General features: G+C 48.5%; 1 protein-coding gene across 1 annotated transcript in view; it reads right to left on the reverse strand.

Annotated features, from left to right (window-relative positions):
• The window catches only part of CPM (carboxypeptidase M), a 51,908-nt gene continuing 26,652 nt past the window's right edge, over positions 1 to 25,256 (reverse strand). Inside the window, exons 3-9 of the mRNA XM_054178454.1 lie at positions 21,590 to 21,687; positions 9,507 to 9,679; positions 6,514 to 6,698; positions 5,351 to 5,521; positions 3,816 to 3,968; positions 1,703 to 1,851; positions 1 to 344 (exon numbers count right to left, since the gene is read on the reverse strand). Coding sequence (XP_054034429.1) covers positions 108 to 344; positions 1,703 to 1,851; positions 3,816 to 3,968; positions 5,351 to 5,521; positions 6,514 to 6,698; positions 9,507 to 9,679; positions 21,590 to 21,687 — 1,166 coding nt within the window. The 3' untranslated portion in view covers positions 1 to 107. The remainder of the gene's footprint in view (positions 345 to 1,702; positions 1,852 to 3,815; positions 3,969 to 5,350; positions 5,522 to 6,513; positions 6,699 to 9,506; positions 9,680 to 21,589; positions 21,688 to 25,256) is intronic.

Genomic DNA, 25,256 nt, shown 5'->3' on the forward strand with positions numbered 1-25,256 from the left:
AAGAATTGGCTGTATAAAAACTTACATTCTTTGGCATATAGAACTCCTGGTCTGAAGAACCACATTTCTGCAGGAAGCTTTTTGCCTTGCCTGTGCCATTCTTGACTTCAGTGGAGCATTCCAAGCAGAGTGGTCATGAAGACCAAGAGATGCAGAGTGGGTTTGGCTGCAGCTGATAAAACCCGTTCCAGCTCTTGGTAGAGGGGAATTTTGGGACATGAAGCAGCTCTTGGTCTGACTGAGACTTCTGAGAAAGAGAAGTCCTGTCTCACAGCACTGAAGTTCCCAGTGTTGTCAGGTATTTCCACTGTCTTCAGCATGGATCTAAAGCCTGGCACAGTAGCCTAGGAGCAGACACAAAAGCTTTTTCACTCGGTTGGAAACGGTGAGGTTCACTCTCAAACAGCCATTGTCTAATGGGCTCATTTATACTCCCAGTTCATAGGGAAAGGGTTCTAAACATGTCTGAGAGCACACCATGAGAAGAGAGTAAAGTCTTCACAACACAGTGGTAAGACCAACCTTCCAAACATGGAGATAGAAAGGGTAATAGGATATTCATGGATAATACTAAGCACCAGGCCTTGGCTGGCAGCAGGCAGAGCCTACGCTGCACAGATGCTCTCTAGTGCCAGCTACTGACACTCTCCACAGAGAAGCTGTTTTGACCCAAAGACATAGCTGAGGCTCTGTTGTCAGCCTGTTGCTGCCTGGGGCTAGGTGGATCCCATCCTCCACGTTCCCACCCTACAAGAACTCTGCAGTTTGCTTCAAACCCCTCAAGCTAGCATCACCATGGTGCAGACACTCATCCCAGCTGGCTCCCCAGTGCCTATCTCTAGACCTTCTGGAGACTTCATGATTTTACTGTGCCAAAACATTCCACAGAAGCACAGAAACACTCAGGTTGGAAAAGAGCCTCAGGATCACCAAGGCCAACCCAGAACCCTACTCTGCAAGGCTCACCCCTAAACCACAGCCCCAAGCACCACAGCCAAACCACCTGCAAACACAGCCAGGCTTGGGGACTCCACCACCTCCCTGGGCAGCACATTCCAATGCCTGACCACTCTTGCCTGAAAATAATGGTTCCTACAGTCCAGTCTAAACCTCCCCAGGGGCAGCTTGAGGCCATTCCCTCTTCTTCTGTCACTAATGACCTGGGAGCAGAGCCCAGCACCAACCTCTCCACAACCTCCTTGCAGGGAGCTGTAGAGAGCCAGGAGGTCTCCCCTCAGCCTCCTCTCTTTCCCACTAACCATCCCCAGCTCCTTCAGTTGCTCTGCATCAGATTTCTTCTCCAGGCCCTTCCCAGCTTCCTTGCCCTGCTCTGTCCTGGCTCCAGCACCTCCACATCTCTCTTGTCTTGAGGTGCCCCAGACTGGACACAGCACTCGAGGTGTGGCCTCCCCAGAGCTGAGTCCTTTCTACTGCCTCAAGACATTTTCTTCTAAACCTGCTAAAGAGTCTCACAGATCAGCTCACTGGTCTGTAAGGATACAATCTCACTGTGCTCAGGAACTCAATGCAGTTAGAGGCAATAATCCAGTAAGGCTGTGCAGAATCACAGAGTTGTCAGGGTTGGAAGGGATCAGCCAGTTCTGAGCCCCCTGCCATGGGCAGGGACACTTCCACGAGATCAGGCTGCCCAGAGCCACATCCAGCCTGGCCTTAAAAACCTCCAGGGATGTGGCACACTTACATTGATCACATATGTCCCAGGCAGAAGGAGAAGGTAGTACTCCCCCTGTTCATTTGTTTTGTAGGGGCAGATGTGAGGCCTTCCTTTGGCTTCCACAATGGCATTGGGAATGGGATTCCCATTCTTGTCAGTAACTTGGCCCTTGACACCTATGAAAAAGGAAGAGGAAAGAAGGATCACAACCTGGAACCACGGTGAGCATCCTCCTCTGAGAAAGGCTATTTGCTGCTGGATGCACTCAGAGGCTGTGTCACTGATTCTATCACTTCTGCCTGACAGAAGGGAGTTAAAATACAAACTCCTTTGTGGTTGCCATTAACAGCTTACCCTCACATCAAGTTACAAAGCAGCATTGTCATCTCTGCTTCTTAATCTCACTGGCTCAGAGCATCAGGTATAACTTACTGTATAGGCTGCAACCTTCCCTACTGGTTTGGAGATTTTTTGCCCTCCCCACCCCTCTCCCTCCCCCTTCAGCCTCTTCTCCAGTGCTTCCCAATGGCAGAATACCAACAGCATCTGCTGATGAAGTTGTTTCCCTAAAGCCTCACACACTATCTGCAAGGCAGCACTGGCATTAAGCAAAGATAAAACAGCAGCCAGACACCCTGGGCAGCACAACACAAGATAAGCAAAACAATGTGGAATGGAATGGAATGGAATGGAATGGAATGGAATGGAATGGAATGGAATGGAATGGAATGGAATGGAATGGAATGGAATGGAATGGAATGGAATGGAATGGAATGGAAAAGAAAAGAATTAACCATGTTGGAAAAGTCCTTTTAGATTGTCCAGTCCAACCTCTCACCCAACACCATCTCATCCACTAAACCATGGCACCAAGTGCCTCAGCCAGGCTCTTTTGAAACACCTCCAGTGATGGTGACTCCACCACCTCCCTGGGCAGCACATCCCAATGGCCAATCTCTCTTTCTATGAAGAACTTCTTCCTCACATCCAGTCTGAACCTCCCCTGGCACAGCTCGAGACTGTGTCCTCTTGTTCTGGTGCTGGGTGCCTGGGAGAAGAGACCAACCCCCACCTGGCTCCAAGCTCCTTTCAGGTAGTTGTAGAGAGCAGTAAGGTCTCCCCTGAGCCTCCTCTTCTGCAGGCTAAGCAACCCCAGCTCCCTCAGCCTCTCCTCACAGGGCTGTGCTCCAGACCCCTCCCCAGCTTTGTTGCCCTTCTCTGGACACCTTCCAGCATCTCAACATCTTTCTTGAATTGAGGAGCCCAGAACTGGACACAGGACTCAAGGTGTGGCCTAACCAGTGCTGAGCACAGGGCAGAATGACCTCCCTGCTCCTGCTGGCCACACTATTCCTGATGCAGGCCAGGATGCCATTGGCCTTCTTGGCCACCTGGGCACACTGCTGGCTCATGTTCAGCTGCTGTCAACCAGCACCCCCCAGGTCCCTCTCCACCTGGCTGCTCTCCAGCTACTCTGACCCCAGCCTGTAGCTCTGCATGGGGTTGCTGTGGCCAATGTGCAGAACCTGGCACTTGGATGTGTTCAGTCTCCTGCCCTTGGACTCTGCCCATCTGCCCAGCCTGTCCAGGTCCCTCTGCAGAGCCTCTCTACCCTCCAGCAGATCAACTCCTGCCCCCAGCTTGGTGTCATCAGCAAATTTACTGATGATGGACTCAATGCCCTCATCCAGATCATCAATGAAGATGTTAAAGAGCACAGGGCCCAGCACTGCTCCCTGGGGCACACCACTGGTGCCTGGCTGCCAGCTGGCTGTGGCACCATTCACCACCACTCTCTGGGCTCAGCCTCCAGCCAGTTCCTAACCCAGCTCAGAGAGCTGCTGTCCAAGCCAGGGGCTGACAGCTTGGCCAGGAGTTTGCTGTGGGGGACGGTGTCAAAGGCCTTGCTGAAGCCCAGGCAGACCACATCCACAGCCTGCCCCACATCCACCAGGCAGTCACCTGATCATAGAAGGAGATCAGGTTGGTCAGGCAGGACCTGCCCTTCCTAAACCCATGCTGGCTGGGCCTGATCCCTTGGCCATCCTGCAAGTGCTGTGTGATTGCACACAGAATTCAGCAGGTTGGCAAACACCTTTGAGATCATCCAGTCCAATCCATTCCCCACCTGCACACCCACCTAGATGCACTTGTTTTATGTATTCAATCAGTGCAGCTTTGTTGTCTCTCCAGAACTTTTCCAGCTGGTCTTCTGGAGGATATTTACAGCATGACAGCTCCAATGTGATTTCAAAACATTGTCCCCAGACGTAGTTGTAATCCTGCATTCCACCTTAAAAGTCAAATAAAACAAAACACTGCTCAGCTGCAAAGAAGCACTGAGGTCAGGCTAGAAGGAAAATAGGGGAGTTGAAATATTGGCACTTAGGTCATACCTATGAGAAAAGTGAATCACAGAATTGTCAGGGATGGAAGGGACCTCAGGGATCAGCCAGTTCCAACCCCCCTGCCATGGGCAGGTACACCTCACACTACAGCAGGTTGCTCACAGCCACATCCAGCCTGGCCTTCAAAACCTCCAGGCAGGAGGCTTCCACCACCTCCCTGGGCAGCCTCTGCCAGTCTCTCACCACCCTCATGGGGAAGAACTTCTTCCTTACATACAACCTGAATCTATCCACTTCTGGTTTTGCTTCATTCCCCCTAATCCTGTCCCTACCTGACACCCTAGAAAGTCCCTCCCCAGCTTTCTTGGAGGCTCCTTCAGATACTGGAAGGCTCCAATGAGGTCTCCCTGGAGACTTCTCTTCAAATCAGATAAATGATTCATTAATGCCACACTTGGATTTACTGCCTCCTGTGGGAAACTAATTCAATTACTCCAGTCACATGTAGGGTGCTGTTTTCTAAGGCATGGTGGCACTTTGGGAGTGATGAGTACTGGGCCTTGGATTTAAACTCATCCAGGCACTCCCAACTATAAATATGAGCAGATAAAAATCCACAGGCTGGCACCATTCACCACTGCCAAAGGCATCCCAAGAGCCTTTTAAGGCTTTGACTTCAGACTGTGAAAGCAACAGGCAGTGGCACAGTACCCAGGGCTCATATTCAGTTTGGCTACACATAGAATCACAGGATCACAGGATCACAGAATGGTCTGGGTTGGAAGGCACCTCCAAAGGTCATGCATCCAACCCCCTTTGCAGTCAGCAGGGACATCCTCAGCTAGATCAGGCTGCCCAGAGCCCTGTCAAGCCCCACTTTGAATACCTCCAGGGATGGGGCCCCAACCACCTTCCTGGGCAACCTGCTCCAGTTCCACCACCCTCATGGTAAGGAACCTGTTCCTAACACAAACAAGAACATTTATTTTGATGATCAAGCACTGGGAAAAAAGGATGAGACCATTTCATCTCCCTGAAAGGACAAGACCTTTGAGCCACACCAGTGCCTGCACCCCCTGTAATCTATACAGCTCTGCAGGCCTTAGGAAAGGGCTCAGAAGCAGCCAGACAGCAGAGGCTTGTGTAACTCCTGAGTGTGAGAGTCTGCAAACACTCAGGTCCTGCTCAGAGAATCTGCTTCAATGCATTTTCTTACTCCCCTCATGAACCCCTTCCTCTGGTCAAAATCACAGCCCTTTGATCATCAAAGATGACAGGAGAAAGGCAGAAGGTCATATCTGGAGCAACTGATCACTGAGATTCTTACCTTCCAGCTGGTACCAAGAGTACCCATTGGTGATGCCTTCTGGGAAGCTATGCCTGTTGTCACAGCCAGTCCCATTGTACATGCTGGCATGGTTGAAAGAGTAGGTTTTTGCCAGGTGAATAAAGACATCATCATCTGGAGTCCTGCTATAGCCTTTGGAAGAGCCAGTAACTGCAGAACAAAGAGAGCCAGCATGGACCTCCCCTTCCTGGTGAAAGCTACACTCCTGGCTTACACAGAGCCACAGAATTGCCAGGGCTGGAAGAGACCTCAAGGATGATCTAGTTTCACCCCCCCCTGCCATGGGTAGGGACACCTCACACTACAGCAGGCTGCCCAGAGCCACATCCAGCCTGGCCATAAAGCCTCCAGGGATGAGGCTTCCACTACCCCCCTGGTCAACCTGTGCCAGTCTTTCACCACCCTCATGAGGAAGAACAACTTCTTAACATCCAATCTCATTCTACCCATTGGATGTAAGGAAGAAGTTCTTCACCATGAGGGTGGTGAGACACAAACATCTCCCAAACAGCTGTACCAGGCAGGGAATTTGATGGGGTTTATCAAAGTCTGCCTATCTCAACTCAAAACCTGCAAAAATCTTGCAGAAAGCCTTTTAAATGTTGCTGTTCACAGGCTCACAGGATGTTAGGGCTTGGAAGGGACCTCTGGAGATCTTCCAGTCCAACCTCCCTTGCAGAGCATAACCATAGAGTCCAGCACAGGTCACACAGGAACACATCCAGACAGGGCTGGAAAGGCTCTGGAGAAGGAGACTCCACAGCCTCTCTGGGCAGCCTGTTCCAGGGCTCTGCCACCCTCACAGTGAACAAGTTCTTCCTCATTTTGAGGTGGAACCTCCTGTGCTGGAGTTGACATCCATTGCCCCTTGTCCTATCCCAGGGCACAGTGAGCAGAGGCTGTCCCTGTCCCTTCCTTCCTGACCCCCAGCCCTCAGCTATTGATAGACATTGATCAGATCCCTCTCAGTCTTCTCCTCTCCAGACTAAACAGCCCCAGGGCTCTCAGCCTCTCCTCCCCAGGCAGTGCTGCAGTCCCTTCAGCATCCTTGTAGCCCTCCCCTGGACTCTCTCCAGCAGATCCCTGTCCTACTGTTCCTGAAGCAAACCAGCTGTGGAGAAGAGAGTTTATGTCTTGCTTACCTGAGTTACCATTATCAAAGGTGTAACTGGCAACCAGGGCACCCCCATGCAAGTTTGCTGAAAGAACAAAGGTCTCATTTTTGATCCAGTTCATGACTGCCTGAGTCTCTGGCTGGATGTCAGCACTGTTGTTTTCAAAGGCATCAGGAAAATTTCGGTTCAGATCTTCTCCATTCTTGTTGTACCTTGGCAAGAGAGAAGGCATTTCAGAATGCAGAATTATCCAGGGTGGAAAAGACCTCAGAGATCCTCAAGTCCAACCTATCACCCAGCACCATCTCATCAACTAAACCATGGCACCAAGTGCCTCATCCAGGCTCTTTTGAAACACCTCCAGTGATGGTGACTCCACCACCTCCCTGGGCAGCACATCCCAATGGCCAATCTCTCTTTCTGGGAAGAACTTCTTCCTAACCTCCAGCCTAAACCTCCCCTGGCACAGCTTGAGACTGTGTCCTCTTGTTCTGGTGCTGCTTGCCTGGGAGAAGAGACCAACCCCCACCTGGCTACAACCTCCCTTCAGGGAGTTGGAGAGAGCAAGAAGGTCTCCCCTGAGCCTCCTCTTCTGCAACCCCAGCTCCCTCAGCCTCTCCTCACAGGGCTGTGCCCCAGACCCCTCCCCAGCTCTGTTGCCCCTCTCTGAACACGTTTGAGCAACTCAACATCTTTATTAAATTGAGGAGCCCAGAACTGGACACAGTATCACACAGTATCACAGGAACTAAGGTTGGAAGAGACCCCAAGGATCATCAAGTCCAACCTGTTCCAACAGACCTCCTCACAACTAGACCATGGCACCAAGTGCCATGTCCAATCTCACCTTGAACGCAGGACTCAAGGTTTGGCCTAGCAGTGACTGCTCTGCCTGTAAGCACTTCCACATCAGCAGCCTCCCAGCACTTAAGGTCTGTGGCAGGCTAGTGGAGACAGGCAAGGTGACCACTGCAACTCGACTTAAGCACTGAGAAGATGAAACTTTTGTTCACTTTCTAGCAGCACTGCAGTCTTCATGGGATACAACCAAACACTTCTAGGGTATTCCAAGTAGAATCAGCAAATGGTATTTAACAGGCACAGAGCATGCAGCCACCTACAAGAGCTAGAAGAGCCTGAGCCACACAACAAGGATGTTGCCTGTCTTGTCTTTCTGTGTTTTTCTCACTTGCATAGAAGATCAAGGTAACTACTGGGTGGCTCTGTCCCTTGTACTGCTGTCTCTGTGGACACTGAGCAGAAAGTGTGACTCAAACATATGAGGGATTCTCTCCTCTCTGTACATGAAGGTCCAGCCTGTGCAGATGTTCTCTTCCTTTTCCTCTCAGGTCAGTAGAGGGAGTATTTGGCCTCAGCTCCACTAGTTTTTAAACCCAGTTAAGCTAACTGTGTATTTGACAGTGAGGGGATGAGAAATCACAGGATGACAAGATGTTAGGAGTCAGAAGAGACCTCTGGAGATCTTCAAGTCTGATCCCCTGCCAAAGCAGGACCACATAACCATACAATCTAGTGCAGGCCACACAGGAATGCATCTCCAGAGAGGGAGACTCCACAACCTCTCTGGGGAGCCTGTTCCAGTGCTCTGTTACCCTTACAGTAAAGTGTCCAATTATGTTATGGTGGAACTTCCTATGCTGCAGTTTCCATCCATTGCCCCTAGTCCTACCCCAGGGCACAAGTGAGCAAAGCCTGTCCCTTCCTTCCTGACCCCCAGCCCTCAGACATTAATTAGAACCCCTCTCAGTCTTCTCCTCTCCAGACCAAACAGCCCCAGGGCTCTCAGCCTCTCCTCCCCAGGCAGTGCTGCAGTCCCTTCAGCATCCTTGTAGCCCTCTGTTGGACTCTCTTCAGCAGATCCCTGTCCCTCCTGAACTGGGGAGCCCAGAACTGGATGCAGTATTCTAGGTGGGGCTTTACTAGGGCAGAGCAGAGAGGGAGGAGAACCTCCCTTGATCTACTGGACACACTCTTCTTAATGCCCTGCAGGATCCCATTGGTACCTCCATAAAAGCCTCATCTATTTGCTGAGGAATCAATTTCTCTGCTAATAAAAAGGAAGACCTGCACTGGTCACCTCAAGAACTAAATTACCTTTTCACTCCCTTCTGAGGTTGCCATGGAAGGCATCCAAGGAAACTTCCAGCTCATGAGTTTGCTTTTTCTGCATATTCCAACTTTGTTCCTCTGGCATTTCTTCCCATTCTCTCACTCTCCCTTCTTCTTCCCTCTTCTAGCTTGTTAAACTTTTCCTCCCCCCTTTTGGGTCCCTTGCAAGAGTTAAGGAACTCAGGAATGCCAAAGTAGCACAGGATGCAATGCTAGGTTACATTTCCTTCTGCTATTAGCACAGCATCTATTACTGCCAGCTCTGCTTCTGTAACTCCTCCCTCTTACTAAATCTGCATTCAGCATGATCTGTAAACACATTTCTAGAAGTCCATTCAAGAAGCCCAGGCACACCTTTTTCTCACTAAGAAGAGTCACAGGGTTCTCCAGTTGAAATAGATCATTGTGGGTGGTTTTCCTTCTTTTTCCTAGTAGAATCATAGAATGGTCTGGGTTGGAAGGGACATCCAAAGGGCATCCAGTCCAACCCCCTCTGCAATCAGCAGGGACATCCCCAACTACATCAGGCTGCCCAGAGCCCTGTCCAGCCCCACTCTGAATACCTCCAGGGATGGGGGCCCCAACCACCTCCCTGGGCAACTTGTTCCACTGTTCCATCTAAAGGTCTAAATAGGTAATTGTGTTTCTATTTGCAATCTAGGTCTCCTGCCTCAAAGCTTAGGTCATTACACCATTGTGACCAATTTTCTTTAGCTGCACCCCATATAAACACCAGCCTGACTCAGCCTTCCAGAAACTCCATGCTGCAACAGCCAAAATTAGCCTTAACACATCCTCTAGGCTGTCCTCTCCACCAAGTGTGAGTCAGCCTCTTGCTTATCTCCCATTATTAATCCCCACCCATTTCCTTTACCTGCAGCCACCCTTACCTTCCTCGTGTATAATGACAATCAGGCACTTTGGTAGCTTCAAATCCATCAGGGTTCATAGTTGGCATGATGTGAATGCGGGTGCTGCTGAGCAGCCGGGTAATGACTGGGTCACGGCTGTAGCTGGTCACCAGGAAGTCTATCAAATGCAGCAGGATTTCTCTCCCAACTGTCTGGAGTACAAAGAAGGACAGATTTGATTTGAAGTCTGCTGTGGAAGAGCATCAACACCAAAAAAAGAGCCTCTGGGCTGGGGCAATCCCAGGCACTGATACAGGCTGGGCAGGGACTGGCTGAGAGCAGTCCTAAAGAAAAGGACCTGGGGGTGCTGGGGGAGGAGAAGCTCAACATGAGCCAGCAGTGAGCACTTGCAGCCCAGAAAGCCAAGCAGAGCCTGGGCTGCAGCAAGAGAAGCAGAGCCAGCAGGGCCAGGGAGGAGATTCTCCCCCTCTACTCTGCTCTGGTGAGACCCCACCTGGAGCACTGTGTCCAGTTCTGGAGCCTCTATTACAGGAAGGATCTGGAGGTGCTGGAAGGTGTCCAGAGAAGGGCCACAAGGATGAGCAGAGGGCTGGAGCTGCTCTGCTATGAGGACAGACTGATGGAGTTGGGGCTGTGCAGGCTGGAGAAGGGAAGGCTCCAAGGAGACCGAATTGTGGCCTTGCAGTATCTGAAGAGGGCTACAGGAAAGCTGGGGAGGGACTTTTGAGGGTGCCAGGGAGGAATAGGACTGGGGGGATGGAGCAAAACTAGAAATGGGTAGATTCAGATTGGGTGTTAGGAAGAAGTTCTTCCCCCTGAGGGTGGTGAGAGCCTGGCACAGGTTGCCCAGGGAGGTGGTGGAAGCCTCATCCCTGGAGGTGTTTGCAGCCAGGCTGGATGTGGCTGTGAGCAAACTGATGTAGAGTGAGGTGTCCCTGCCCATGGCAGGGGGGTTGGAACTGGCTGATCCTTGAGGTCCCTTCCAACCCTGACAATTCCATGAATCTAAAAAAAGGAAAAGAAGGACCTGCTCTCTTGCACTCACAGCTATTTCTTACTGGATTACTCAGACACCCAAGAGCATTCTGGTCAATGCCATTTTATGCTCTCCCATAAAGCCCTTTAATAGACAGCAGCAGTCACTGGAGGGTTTTCACAAGGGTTTTAAACCTAGATCAGCCAGAGCTTTGTCTGTAGCAGGAAACTGAGTGTGCCAGCTGCACTGCTTAAATCCTGCAGGGATAAGGCAACTCCTTATCAAAACCCAAAACTGCATCAGCTGCCTTTAAGGACCACGTGGGCCTAGACCTGCAGCACGGCCTTCTCTCGCTTGCTCTGCAGGCAGCTCTGTGCTCATGCCCCAAGCACCCTGGGCCCTGAACGTGTCAGTGCTGTGCATCACCACCATGGTACTATGGAGCAGGACTTTTGGTCTTGCTGATCCCCTTTTATGAGAAGTCAATTTTAACACAGGCCCAAGAGAGGCCCCACGGACACTTCTGTTACACTCTGCTGCTTTGCTTTGTTTTAATGCCAGGAACACAGGCACTGAGGAATTCAAGAAGGTGAATCTAAGTCCTCAGCAAAACAGATGGAAGGACATTTCCATGCAGACTTTGGATCAAGGAAAGGCAGTGGCAGAGAACAAGCTGAACACATTTTTGTTCCTGTAAGTTTTTATAGGCTGAGAAAGCTGGCAGGACATCTCCCTTTCATCTGCTCTATCAGACTTCAGGCAAAAGAGTGGCAAGTTCCAGCAAGTGAAGAACAATCCTCTCCTGCCTTGGAAACCAAGTAGTACAGTGTTCCCTCACTGGACCACACTTTCCAGGAGCACTTTCTATAGCACTGTGAGCCATGCCTCAAGGGTGCAGTAGGGTTCCTAAGCCCTGGCTGGGATGGGAATGAATCAAGGCTTGCAACTGGATGTACTCTGGAGATAATTTATCTCCACTTTATCTCCAAGAACCAAGCCTGCTAAATCACTGCAAGCTCTACTTCAGAGCTACAGCATCTCAGTATCTTTGAGAATGAGTCTTGCACCACTGAAATGGAAATACTTCAAGGAATTATTGTTGTGATAATCAAAATAAGGAACGTGAAGTGGCACTGCTGGACGAGCCTGGCATCACAGACAAACAGCTTCTTGCTTTCAGACTTGTTCAGACTGAGGTCTGAGGAATGAAGCTGGAGGTGGGGAGATTCAGGCTGGACATGAGGAGGAAGTTCTTCACCATGAGAGTGGTGAAGCCCTGGAATGGGTTGTCCAGGGAGGTGGTTGAGGCCCCATCCCTGGAGGTGTTTAAGCCCAGGCTGGATGAGGCTCTGGCCAGGCTGATCTAGTGTGGGGTGTCCCTGCCCATGGCAGGGGGGTTGGAACTAGATGATCCTTGTGGTCCCTTCCAACCCTGACTGATACTATGAAGTGAGAGGTAGGTGAAATCAGGCAGGGCAAAAGGAATGCACAAATATCTTGCTGAATTTTCAGATTGGTGCATTTTCAGTGGCAAATCCTGGTTTGGGTGTGAAGGTACACAGGAACACAGACATCATCCAGCAGGAGCTCTGCCTTCAGAAGCTGGGTTGGTACCCAACAGGGCAAGGAGGGATGAGTGTCCAATGACAAGGCAAGGGGCAATGGGTGGAAGCTGAGGCATAGGAAGTTCCAGGAAAAAAACAGGAAAAATTTTGTCACTGTGAGGGTGACAGAACACTGGAGCAGGCTGCCCAGGGGGACTGTGGAGTCTCCCTCTCTGGAGATACTCAAAACCTGTCTGGATGTGTTCCTGTGTGATCTGCACTAGGTGATCCTGCTCTGGCAGGGGGATTTGGACTGGATGAGCTTTTGAGGTCCCTTCCAACCCCTAACATTTGGTGATTCTGTGAGGGTAACTGCTGTTCAAGATGGGAACAAACCAGGGCTTGCCAATTAGCTGACATTTGCTGTTTATTGCAGGAGAAACAAACAACAACTGTAGCTCCAAACAACTCTGTTAAGATGCAGATCACAGCATTTTAAATGCCATAGAATCACAGAATTGTTAGGGTTGGAAGGGACCTCAAGGAGCATCTAGTTCCAACCCCCTGCCATGGGCAGGGACACCTCACACTACAGCAGGTTGCTCACAGCCACATCCAGCCTGGCTGCAAACACCTCCAGGGATGAGGCTTCCACCACCTCCCTGGGCAACCTGTGCCAGTCTCTCACCACCCTCGTGGGGAAGAACTTCTTGCTAACATCCAGTCTGAATCTACCCATTTCTAGTTTTGCTCCATTCTCCCTAGTCCTATCATTACCTGACACCCTCAAAAGTCCCTCCCCAGCCATACTTGAAGGCAACCATGGCCTCTGAGCTGGTACTCAATCAGTTGTGCCATGCCATTTGTACTGGGAAAAAGAAGGCTCTTCTCACACCCTGCCCTCCAGCAGACTTGTTCCTAAGCTTCTGAGCCCCTGCCTGTCAACTCCCACTGATCTCCTGCAAGCCACCATCCAGTGACCTGGGGAAGCTGCATTACATCAGTGCACATAGTGTGGCAGTAAAGACGTGGTTCTTTTACCAGGCATTACAGCAAATGGGGTTTGACAAGGTGGAGGGGGAAATGTATCTCAGGAGATATTCAAAACCTGCCTGGATGCATTCCTGTGTGATCTACTCTAGGTGATCCTGCTCTGGCAGTGGGGTTGGACTGGATGAGCTTTTGAGGTCCCTTCTGGCCCCTAGCATTCTGTGAAAATACCTAATCTCTTGTGTTGCCAGAAGGTTTCAGAACAGCACCTGAGTACCTGAAAGCAGACTGCTCTGGGCCCCTCAGCTTAAGAAAGATATTGAGTTGCTGGAACATGTTCAGAGAAGAGCAACAAAGCTGGGGAGGGGATTGGAGCACAGCCCTGTGAGGAGAGGCTGAGGGAGCTGGGGTTGCTTAGCCTGCAGAAGAGGAGGCTCAGGGGAGACCTTCTTGCTCTCCACAACTCCCTGAAGGGAGGTTGTAGCCAGGTGGGGGTTGGTCTCTTCTCCCAGGCAACCACACCAGAACAAGAGGACACAGTCTCAAGCTGTGCCAGGGGAGGTTTGGGCTGGATGTTAGGAAGAAATTCTTCCCAGAGAGATTGGCCATTGGAATGTGCTGCCCAGGGAGGTGGTGGAGTCACCATCCCTGGAAGTGTTTCAAAAGAGCCTGGATGAGGCACTTGGTGCCATGGTTCAGTTGATGAGATGGTGTTGGGTGATAGGTTGGACTGGATGATCTCAAAGGTCTTTTCCAACCTGGTCAATTCTGTGTTCTATTCTTAAATTTACTCCATGAAATTTAAGAAGGGATGCAATAGGATCTGTCTTGTATGGGCAGCTCAGCTCCAGCTCTGGGTGACAGACATCTTGGGAAGCAGGAAGAAAAAGGAGAGAAGTCAGCCAAGTCATGGCCCTGGGCATGAGAGATAAAGCAAGAAGAGTCAGCAGCAGCAAGAATGGCCCTGCCACAGAGCTAGCTAAACACAGACAAGACTGGACTGCTCTCCAGAGGAACTGGGAAAGAGCCTCTGCTCCTACTGCACTTTTTTTTTTTCAGTGCCTGAGAAAAAGATATCTAGAAATGAAAGAGTTGGGAAGGAGGACCAGGAAGGGTGAAAAAGATAAAGAGAAGCAACAGGAGAAGGTGATGGAAAAGAACAATGTTTACCAAGAAAGGAAGGTGAGCAGTGTTTCACAGCTGACACTCTTGCACTTCAAAGAGCCCCCCAGATATACTTACATTAAAAAACTAACTCTGTTTTATAGGGTTTCTTGTAGAACTGTTAGAATCAGAGCATCACAGAGTTGTCAGGGTTGGAAGGGACCTCAAGGATCAGCCAGTTCCAACCCCCCTGCCATGGGCAGGGACACCTCACACTACAGCAGGTTGCTCACAGCCACATCCAGCCTGGCTGCAAAAACCTCCAGGGATGAGGCTTCCACCACCTCCCTGTTGTTGTATCCAAGTGCATTAATCAGTTCAGCTAACCTCTAGCACAGAGAATCAGAGGTTTGATCACTCTTTGTGGGGGCAGAGTGTATTTGTTACCACTCTCTTTCGGTGGGATGACAGAGGGGTGATTTTGTTTCGGTCCAGAGTACCCTGCATGTCTTGAGGAAGCACATCTGGAGGTGTCTGAGGGAAAGGAAAGGGAAAAAAATTGTTTCTAGGGAAGTATAGCTCAAGTTTTGATCAATCCCTTGGAAGACATCCACTGTCCAGCCAAGCTTTACCCTGTTACTAGAGAGGTCAACAGCACCTGGGAAGAGAAGTGATGAAGAAGTAATTTTTACTTTACAGCTTCAAATAGAATGATAGAATGGTCTGAGTTGGAAGAGACCTCCAAAGGTCATCTAGTCCAAAGTGCAGGTAGGCTACTGACAGGGAAGTCAAGGACAGACACCTTAACCTGCCTCTAGTCTAATGTGAAGATGCAGAGAGCTTTTTGTGCTCTGAGGCTTGGAGAAGGCATGATGAATATTTGGTTTTAATGGCAGGATCCCAAGGGCAATGCCCAGGTGCATTGTTGTGCTGCAGCTCAGCTGAGGAAAACTCTTTCTCCCACCTCTGGGGATACAGTTAGGCATTAAATTTCTCTGTGCATCTTCAGCTGTCAGTTTCCTCCTTCAGCTGCTTCTTTGTGTGCCCCAAAGGGAAAGAGTCAGAAGCAAAGGCTTTCAGTGATCCTCTGGAAAAGCCCTGGGTGAAGAGGGATGTGTGTGTGTCAGGGCACGGAACAGCACTGCAGAGGAGGGTGTGACTGCCACTTCTGTATACATACACCTTGAATTCTCTGACTGCTGCTTCAGGTATGGCTGGGTCAGCACCCTGCTCACCTCCTGAAGGGCTTACTCAAGAAGTCCTAGTGGCAGCCACTTAAAAGATTGAGGTTAGCTCCAATTGCACCTGCATTGTAACACTTCACTGCAGCACCTCTGTTTTTACAACTCTTTCTCTTACCACATGACAGAGACCTATTGCCAGGGGACTATGGGTGGATAGACTCTGCCCATTTTATGATTGAACTTAGCTCCTTAAGCACGGCCTGCTGCTTTGGGGGTTTTTGTTGTTTTGTTCTGTGGTTTGGTTTTCTTCAGGTTGAACTATGTTGAAAGAAAGATCCAAACCATCAGGTAGGACCTGTTTCAGAGTGACAGGCTTGCCAGCCTCCTTGCTCCTGCCCTGACTGCTCCGCAGACCCGGTGTAGCGGAGCAGGCACAACCCCCTGCCTAAGGAAGTGGGTTTACAGCAGGGAGATCCAGACTCCATCCTGCCTTACCACTTAAATGCCACATTCAGAGGATGTTCTTTGGTAAAACTTCCACAGCATGATGATGATGATGATGATGCACTGCTGCTACACACCCCACTGTGTTTGTCCTGCATTTAAGCTGGAAGAGGACAGATTTAGACTATGGATACTAGGAAGGAAGTCTTTACAGGGAGGGTGGTGAGACACTGGAACAGGTTGCCCAGGGAGGTAGTGGATGCCTCAACCCTGGAGGCGTTCAAGGCCAGGTTGGACAGGGCCTTGAGCAACCAGGGCTGGGGGAAGGTGTCCCTGCCCATGGTGGGAGGGGTTGAAACTAAATGATCTTTAAGGTCCCTTCTAGCCCAAACCACTCTATGATTCATTACTAAAACACACCAGTGGTAAAGCAGCTGTTTGTGCAAATATGGTTTGGCACTTAGCCATTTCTTTCTGTAGCAGCATTCACTATGGAAGTATGGGAACTACCAGCTATGACAGAAGCCACTGAAGGAAAAGGCAACAGAAAGCCTGCTTCTGAGCTGGTGACTGGCATAAGATGTCACCACCTGGGCAAATTCCACAGACTTCAGGGTTCTCAACACCTGGCTGAGAAAGGGATCACTTTTTCCACTCTGAGTGTGAGGAAAGGGAAGGAAAAAGCTAACTGGGGTGAGGCAGTAGCCCTGCTTGCACTGAAAGGGATCTCAGCAGCATCTAGGCCTGGATCAGGAACAGTGTGGCCAGCAGGAGCAGGGAAGTCATCTTGCCCTGTACTCAGCACTGGTTAGGCCACACATGGAGTACTGTGGCCAGTTCTGGGCTCCTCAGTTCAAGAAAGATGTTGAGAGGCTGGAAGGTGTCCAGAGTAGGGCAACAAGGCTGGAGAGGGGGTTGGAGCACAGCCCTGTGAGGAGAGGCTGAGGGAACTGGGAGTGTTTAGCCTGGAGAAGAGGAGGCTCAGGGGCTACAACACAGCAGGCAACTTCTCATCTTGGTGAGGCACTGGCACAGGTTGCCCAGGGAGGTGGCAGAAGCCCAATCCCCAGAGGAGTTTGAGGCTAGGCTGGATGTGGCTCTGGGCAACATGATCTAGTGTGAGGTGTCCCTGCCCATGGTGATCCTTGAGGTGCCTTCCAACCCAGACAATTCTATGATCTTCCTCAGTGCAGACTCTACAAACATTTCACAGGCTTATACATTTGTGCAATCTACTTTGATGAAAGTCTCACATAGCTGCAAGTGACTCAACTGCCTCTTATCATCAGTTTTAACCTGACAGGGGTTAAACTCTTCATCGAGGCCCACAAAGCATGGGAGAAGTCTTTTGTTGCACCTCTGTGAATCACAGAATGCTAGGGGTTGGAAGGGACCTCAAAAGCTCATCCAGTCCAACCCCCCTGCCAGCGCAGGAGCACCTAGAGCAGGTCACACAGCAACACATCCAGGCAGGTTTTGAGTATCTCCAGAGAGGAAGACTCTACTCCCTGGGCAGCCTGTTCCAGTGTTCTGTCACCCTCACAGGGAAAAAACATGGAGCTTCCTGTGCCTCAACTTCCACTCATTGCCCCTTGTGCTGCCACTGGGCATCACCCAGCAGAGCCTGGCTCCATCCTCTCGGCAAAGTTCACTCTGTTTGGAAACGGTCATCACAAAATAAAAGCATTTAAAATGTGCTTGGTGATGTCTTCTGGCATTAAAATTAACCTTCTTTTAAAAAAGAAATCTTTCCAGTTCTGAAAAAAACCCAAAACCCCCAAACCAACCAAACCTCTCTCCCTAGTATTGTGCACTCACATTACTTTATTAGACCTTCCTTATTGGGCAGCATTCCAAGCAACCTACATTTTCTCCTAGCAGCATGTGTAGGCAGTCTGCACACATGCAATTCAAGCTCCCTCTCACCTTTTAAGGTTTTAGGAGCAGCTGGCCAGCTGAGTCAAAAAGTCATCTGTGTGATCATGGCAGGTTAGAAGGGCAGCATCACCCCACTACACACCTGAGAACAGAACCTTCCTCACGGTGCATGATTTATGGGAAGCATCACTGAAGTACAGAAGACTTAAGCAGATGAATGAAGTCATAATCTTGTTAAGTTATGAAAGACTATGGAACACAAGTTGAAGCCTGTTGTACAGTGAGTGCAAAACTTATCTGCTTAATATCTTATAGGGATAATGGAATCTTTCCCCAGTGACTGGAGACCGGCGGAAACTTAGATTATGGGAAAATATATCCAAGTTCTCCAATGCTTCTTTAGATGAGGAACTCATTTCCTGCCATCTGAAATACATTTATGGTCAGATAGGAAAAAAAAAACCCAAACAGTAAAACCCCAACTATGTCTCACATCAACAAAAAACCTCCAAACCAAAACAACAACAGAACAAACAAAACAAACACACACCAGAAAAACCACCAACCCGACCCAACCGACACCCTCCTCCCCCAAACCCAACTAACCACCAACCAAAGCATAAAGCAAAGAGCATCACAAAGCTCTGAAAAGGAGGAACACTTCCATTTGCAGAGTCTTCTCTAGGTGCATGCTTGGTCTAATGAAGAAGCTAGAATGTAGCATGGCACTTAGTGCTGTATGGGACTTGGGCAGCTCAAGAATCATAGAATTGTTAGGGTTGGAAGGGACCTCAAGGAGCATCTACTTCCAACCCCCCCTGCCAAGGGCAGGGACACCTCACACTGCAGCAGGTTGCTCACAGCCACATCCAGCCTGGCTGCAAAAACCTCCAGGGATGAAGCTTCCACCACCTCCCTGGGCAACCTGTGCCAGGCTCTCACCACCCTCATGGGGAACAACTTCCTAACATCCAATCTGAATCTACCCATTTCTGGTTTTGCTTCATTCCCCCCAGTCCTGTCACTCCCTGACACCCTCAAAAGTCCCTCCCCAGCTTTCCTGTAGCCCCCTTCAGATACTGGAAGGCCACAAGAAGGTCTCCTTGGAGCCTTCTCTTCTCCAAACTATATAGCCCCAACTCTCTCAATCTGTCTTCACAGGAGAGGTGGTTCAGCCCTCTGCTCATCCTCATGGTACCAACCCTGCTCAGCCAAACTCAGACACAGTACCAGATACTTAAAAAAAACCCCAACCAAACAAAAAAACATTATTGCCTCATTTCCTCATAATCAATACAAAAATTTATATCCCAGGCAGTGATTCACATTGCTTCATCTCCAGCAATTCCTGATTCTGTGCATATGCAAACTGTGCACTGTCTCCATGGTCAGAGTTCCTTGGGCATAGCTAGCTGGGCAGTGACAATGGCAGGAGTGTTTCCTTGTGGAGGTTTCAACAGGAGGAACTGCCTTATGCAGTCCAGCAACATTGGCTTTGAGAGCAGGGTCATCCTGAATGAGATCATATCCTGCCCTCCATCCCTTTCCCACCAAAGCTGGGTTAGCTGTAGCCATAGGTTTGGGATTTCCTTCAGCAGTCTGCAGGGACTGTCATATGGAGCCTCAGTTCCTAGGTACCCTTGGCTGACACACACCAGGTTTTTGGAGTAGCACAGAATCATGGAATTATTAGGGCTGGAAGGGACTTCAAGGATCATCTACTTCCAACCCCCCTGCCATGGGCAGGGACCCCTCACACTAGATCAGGTTGCTCAGAGCCACATCCAGCCTGTAGCAACTGTCTAGCAAACCCTATCTGGGGCTCCCAAGAACATGAGTACTCATTTGAAATGATGAATCAGCTTCCCTCCCACACAGACTTAAATTCCACAGCAGTCAGGCTCCCAGCAGAGTATTCAAGCATAGCCACTGTCAAACAAGGCAAAACGAGTCTGGCTTGAGGAAAATTCTTGGCACCTAATGTCACAAGTGCCTGTAGGCGTGCAAGGGCTCACAGACACATGGGTAACAGCAACAGCAAGAGCTTGTGATGAGTTATGCCTCACAAAGGATACACTTCCTGCTCTGACTTTCTTAGTGTTGGGAATTCTGCCTAGTGCACATGTTCATTTTTATAGTTACATATAAATTCTGCCATCTCTGTTGAATTCTTTGCCTTTCACGTTAAAGGCTGCATGGGAATATACTGTGCAGCTTAAAACTGATCCTCAACAGCTGCCCAGGGAAGTGGTTGAATAGTCATCCCTTGGAGGTATTTAAAAGACATTGTAGATGTGGTGCTTAGGGACAAGATTTAGCAGTGAAGGTGGTAGTTTTAGGTTAATGGTTGGACTCAATGATCAAAGAATTGTCAGGGCTGGAAGGGACCTCAAGCGTCATCCAGTTCCAACTCTTCACACTAGATCAGGTTGCCCAGAGCCACATCCAGCCTGGCCTTAGAAACCTCCAGGGATGAGGCTTCCACCACCTCCCTGCACAACCTGTGCCAGTGTCTTAGCACCCACATGCTGAAGAACTTCTTCCTTACTTCCAGTCTGAATCTACCCACTTCCAGTTTTGCTTCATTTCCCCTACTCCTATCACTACCCAACATCCTGAAAAGTTCCTCCCCAGCTTTCTTGTGGGCCCTCTTAAGATACTGGAAGGCCACAGTAAGATCCCCTCAGAGCCTTCTCTTCTCCAATCTGAATAACCCCAACTCTCTCAGCCTGTCCTCACAGGAAAGGAGCTCCAGCCCTGTGATCATCCTTGTGGCCCTTCTCTGGACACCTTCCAGATGCTCTTAAAGGTCTTTTCCAGACTAAATGATTCTATGATTGTGACTAATATAAGCAGATAGAGCTAAAGAATAAGGGAAACAGAAATCAAGAAAAGATTATAGAGTGAATCCTTGAGCCTTTCTGCTCCAGATTCATGTGCTACACCAGGAAGATTCATAATCACCATTTCTCCTTTATCATTATAAATGGGCATTCTTTCCAGAGCAAGTCAATCCTGAAATTGCTTTTTGTTTGGTACTCACTGTGTTATCTAAGGTAAATCTAGATATTCCTTGCTTAAGGTTTCCAAGAGATATTTTCTTCCTAAAATAAATACATTTGCTGCTTCACAGCAATCATTACAGAAACAAGCAGGTTGGAAAAGACCTCAGAGATCATCAAGGCCAACCTATCACCTAATACCTAACACCTCCTGACAACTAAACCATGGCTCCAAGTGCCACATCCAAGCCTTTTTTGAACACCTCCAGGGCTGGGGACTCCACCACGTCCCTGGGCAGCACATTCCAATGGCCAATCTCTCTTCCTGAGAAGAACTTTCTCCCCACCTCCAGCCTAAACCTCCCCTGGCACAGCTTGAGACTGTGTCCTCTTGTTCTGGTGCTGGCTGCCTGGGAGAAGAGACCAACCCCCAGCTGGCTACAACCTCCCTTCTGGGAGTTGTAGACAGCAATAAGGTCTCCCTTGAGCTTCCTCTTCTCCAGGCTAAGCAACCCCAGCTCCCTCAGCCTCTCCTCCCAGGGCTGTGCTCCAGACCTCTCCCCTGCTTTGTTGCCTTTCTCTGGTCATGTTCCAGCATCTCAATGTCTTCAATCTTAGAATGTATGTTAAAAGTTTTATCAGTCAATACTTCATGCCTAGGCAATAATCATAATTATGTACAAGCAAACTATTGTGTTTGGTTCATTGCCAGGAAAAAGTAGTGTCTGGCTTTATGCATGTGGGGAAGCTCTCTACTTCAGGAAGATTTTAGGTGTAGGAAGAGAAGATGCAAAATCTCCTAGAGCCCCTTCTCCAGCACAGGGGAACTTTATTCTTTAAATGCCTTAAAAAGATACATACACATTAGGTCCCCTCTGAGGTAAGCCACACCTCAATAATAAGCAGCACATGCTTGAAAGAAGTTCACTCTAAACCTCTGGTCAGTGTATTTGGTATACATGCAAAAGTTGAAACCTACCTCATCCCCATGCATATTTGCAACATACTTGAACTCTGGAATGCCAATCTTATGATGGGTTGGAAACCTTCCCAGAACCAGAACCCACAGGTCTCTACCTTTAGGAGGGCAAGGGGAAAAAGACATCTTGTTAAACAAGTGTAAAAATTCATACAAGCCTTAGAGAAGAGCAAATAAATAGTAGCTAAGTAAACAGCAGATAAATGAATAGCAGATAGATAGTGGATAAACAGCAGATAAATAGAGAGTGCATAAACAGCAGATAAATGAATAGCAGATAGATAGATAGTAGATAAAGAGCAGATAAATGAATAGCAGATAGATAGATAGTAGATAAACAGCAGATAAATGAATAGCAGATAGATAGATAGTAGATAAACAGCAGATAAATGAATAGCAGATAGATAGTAGATAAACAGCAGATAGATAGATAGTAGATAAACAGCAGATAAATAGATAGTAGATAAACAGCAGATAAATAGATAGTAGATAAACAGCAGATAAATAGATAGTAGATAAACAGCAGATAAATGAATAGCAGATAGATAGTAGATAAACAGCAGATAGATAGTAGATAAACAGCAGATAAATGAATAGCAGATAGATAGTAGATAAACAGCAGATAAATAGTAGACAAATAAATAGTAGACAAATAGTAGACAAATAAATAGTAGACAAATAAATAGTAGACAAGTGAATAGTAGACAAATAAATAGTAGACAAATAAATAGTAGACAAATAAATAGTAGACAAATAAATAGTAGACAAGTGAATAGTAGACAAATAAATAGTAGACAAATAAATAGTAGACATTCTCGTGTTTCATTGCTTCCCAGTCACTCCTATATAGAGCACACCAAAGCAAGCTGTGGGATTTGTCTTCTATGAGTACTTGCTGTATTAGTTAGGGGAGTAAACATGTTTTGCCTTCTGACCCAGAGTGTGTAGTGAACCTTGCATTTGGAAAAGCATTTAAGCAGGGCTAGTAAATAGGGTTTTTGTTCTTATTGGTTTGGGCTTGTTTTGGTAATAAACATTTTCCAGCACAAGTTTAGCAAGCAATATCTTCTTAAGCAAAGCCATCAAGCAATGGAAAACTATTTAAAAGGCACCCTCCTCCCCAGCCCAAATACGAAATCACAGGAGATTTCTGAAATACATAGAATCACAGAACTGTCAGGGTTGGAAGGGACCTCAAGGATCAGCCAGTTGCAACCCCCCTGCCATGGGCAGGGACACCTCACACTACAGCAGGTTGCTCAGAGACACAAAGAGAAGTTTTCATTATCACAAAGAAAGAGCATCTTTTATATATACATATATTAAAGACAATGCAGAAAAGCTGAACACATTCATGAGTTACTGCTCAGAGGAATTTCAGGCAGAGATGTATCAGAGACATATTCCAAACCAAAAGAGCAGGGGTAGAATTAATGAGCCACAGAAAGAGCATTAGTTGGGACCACTAAAGCTGAACTTCAGGTAACAAGAACTGGGATGTGTGGTGAGGGGAGGCAATTTATTAGTGTTTCCAGTGATATTGTGGCATTTCAGATCTCATTTGCAAAACTCTGCTGCTCACTAATCTACTCAGTGAGGGGGAAGTCAGTGCCACAGAAGGGATCTGATCAATGTCTATCAATAGCTGAGGGCTGAGTGTCAAGTGGAGGGAGCCAAGCTCTTTAGGGTGGTGCACAGGAATAAGCCAAGGAACAATGGAGACAAAGTTGAACAGAGAAGGTTTCACCTCAGCATGAGGAAAAACTTCTTTACAGTGAGGGTGACAGAGCCCTGGAACAGAGAGGATGTGCAGTCTCCTCCTCTGGACACTTTCCAACCCCACCTGGATGGATCCCCGTGTGAACTACCCTGGGTGATGCTGCTCTGGCAGAGGGGTTGGACTGGATGATTTCTGAAGGTCCCTTCCAACCTTAACATGCTGTGATACTCTGAAAGCTCTGGTTTCAGTAGATGGCAGCAATGAAACTGGACAAGTTCCCTGGTAATAGCAGTCACAGCCTATGGATCGCTAAAGCCCAAACCTTGCATGCATGCTCCCCGTCCCCAGCTTGTTGGGACCCACAAGCTGTCTCAGGAGTCCAGCCACCACTGTCACAAGAAAGGAGAGTGTAGGTGCTGCTATATGTAGTGCTACTTAAACCCCAGGATTTCCTAAATCTTTATGGCTCATTAAATCTGCAGTAAAAAATCTGGAGCACAACAAGTTTCCAGAAGTGGAAGTCCTGACCCTCCTGGTGAAGTGGCAGCAAGGCACTCATATAGATAGATAGGAAGACAAAAATGATGTGGCAACTGCAGCACCCTCAGGAACGGGAGAACAAGTTGAGAAGGACAGAAGGAACACGGAGATGCACCAGAAAGAACTTCCTACACAAGCACAAATCAGTCACCTGGAAGGTAAGATGGTTCAATGCCCTGATCCTTCATTGAGCTAACCAATACATTTACTACATTTCTGTTACCTATCTGTATGTAGTTGGTACCTAACATATAAAATAACCAAGCACAGCAGAGTCACAGAATTGTCAGGGTTGGAAGGGACCTCAAGGATCAGCCAGTTCCAACCCCCCTGCCATGGGCAGGGACACCTCACACCGCAGCAGGTTGCTCACAGCCACATCCAGCCTGGCTGCAAAAACCTCCAGGGATGAGGCTGCCACCACCTCCCTGGGCAACCTGTGCCAGGCTCTTACCACCCTCATGGGGAAGAACTTCTTCCTGACATCCAATCTCAATCTCCCCATTTCTAGTTTTGCTCCATTCCCCCCAGTCCTATCCCTCCCTGACAGCCTCAAAAGTCCCTCCCCAGCTTTCTTGTAGCCCCCTGCAGATACTGGAAGGCCACAATGAGGTCTCCTTGGAGCCTTCTCTTCTCCAGACTGAACAACCTCAGCTCCCTCAGCCTGTCCTCATAGGAAAGCAGCTCCAGCCCTCTGCTCATCCTTGTGGCCCTTCTCTGGACACATCCCTAGAACATGAAGCATCTTATGCCACCAATAAGTAGGCATGAAGCCTGGCCCTTGGCTTTATTTGAAAGGAAGCATGTCACAGGGGCTATTTCAAATCCAACTACTAGGAATGCTGACATCTACATCCATTCCATACAGACTTTTTGGAGCATCTTGTGAGCCAGTGTAGGGCAGTGCTGTATTCTTCAGCCACTTCCTCATAGCAGCACCAGCACCAATTCAACACCATACATACTCAAGCAACAGGAGTCCAAGTGCAGCTAAAATGCTGTCCTTATTTCTGTCATTTAAGGTGTTCTACAAATATTCTGACTGAAAGTTCAGGAGAGATCTCCAGTGCCTTGCCATCAGCAGTGCTCTCTCCTGCTGCTATCACTGTGAGACTACACTCATGGGAAACACAAGGAAGAGCTAAGTATAGCCTAGCATTAAGTACTGATTTAAATTGGTCTTTCTGGCTTCAGCATTAAACTGTTTATAGTTTGTGTGAGGGCCATCCAAATGATAAACACTCCCAGGAACAGGAACACCACTTCCAAGCTGGCATTTCCAGCTTGTGAGAAGGATTAAACCTACTATTACCAATTAAAATCAATTCCTGGGTCTGCTCAGCCTGCAGTACTGGATAGTGTACCTGGGAGGGATGATGTAAGATTTCTTTCCAAACAGCAGTAATT

This window comes from Dryobates pubescens, chromosome Z (genome assembly GCF_014839835.1).
Source record: "Dryobates pubescens isolate bDryPub1 chromosome Z, bDryPub1.pri, whole genome shotgun sequence".
Classification (NCBI taxonomy): Eukaryota; Metazoa; Chordata; class Aves; order Piciformes; family Picidae; genus Dryobates; species Dryobates pubescens.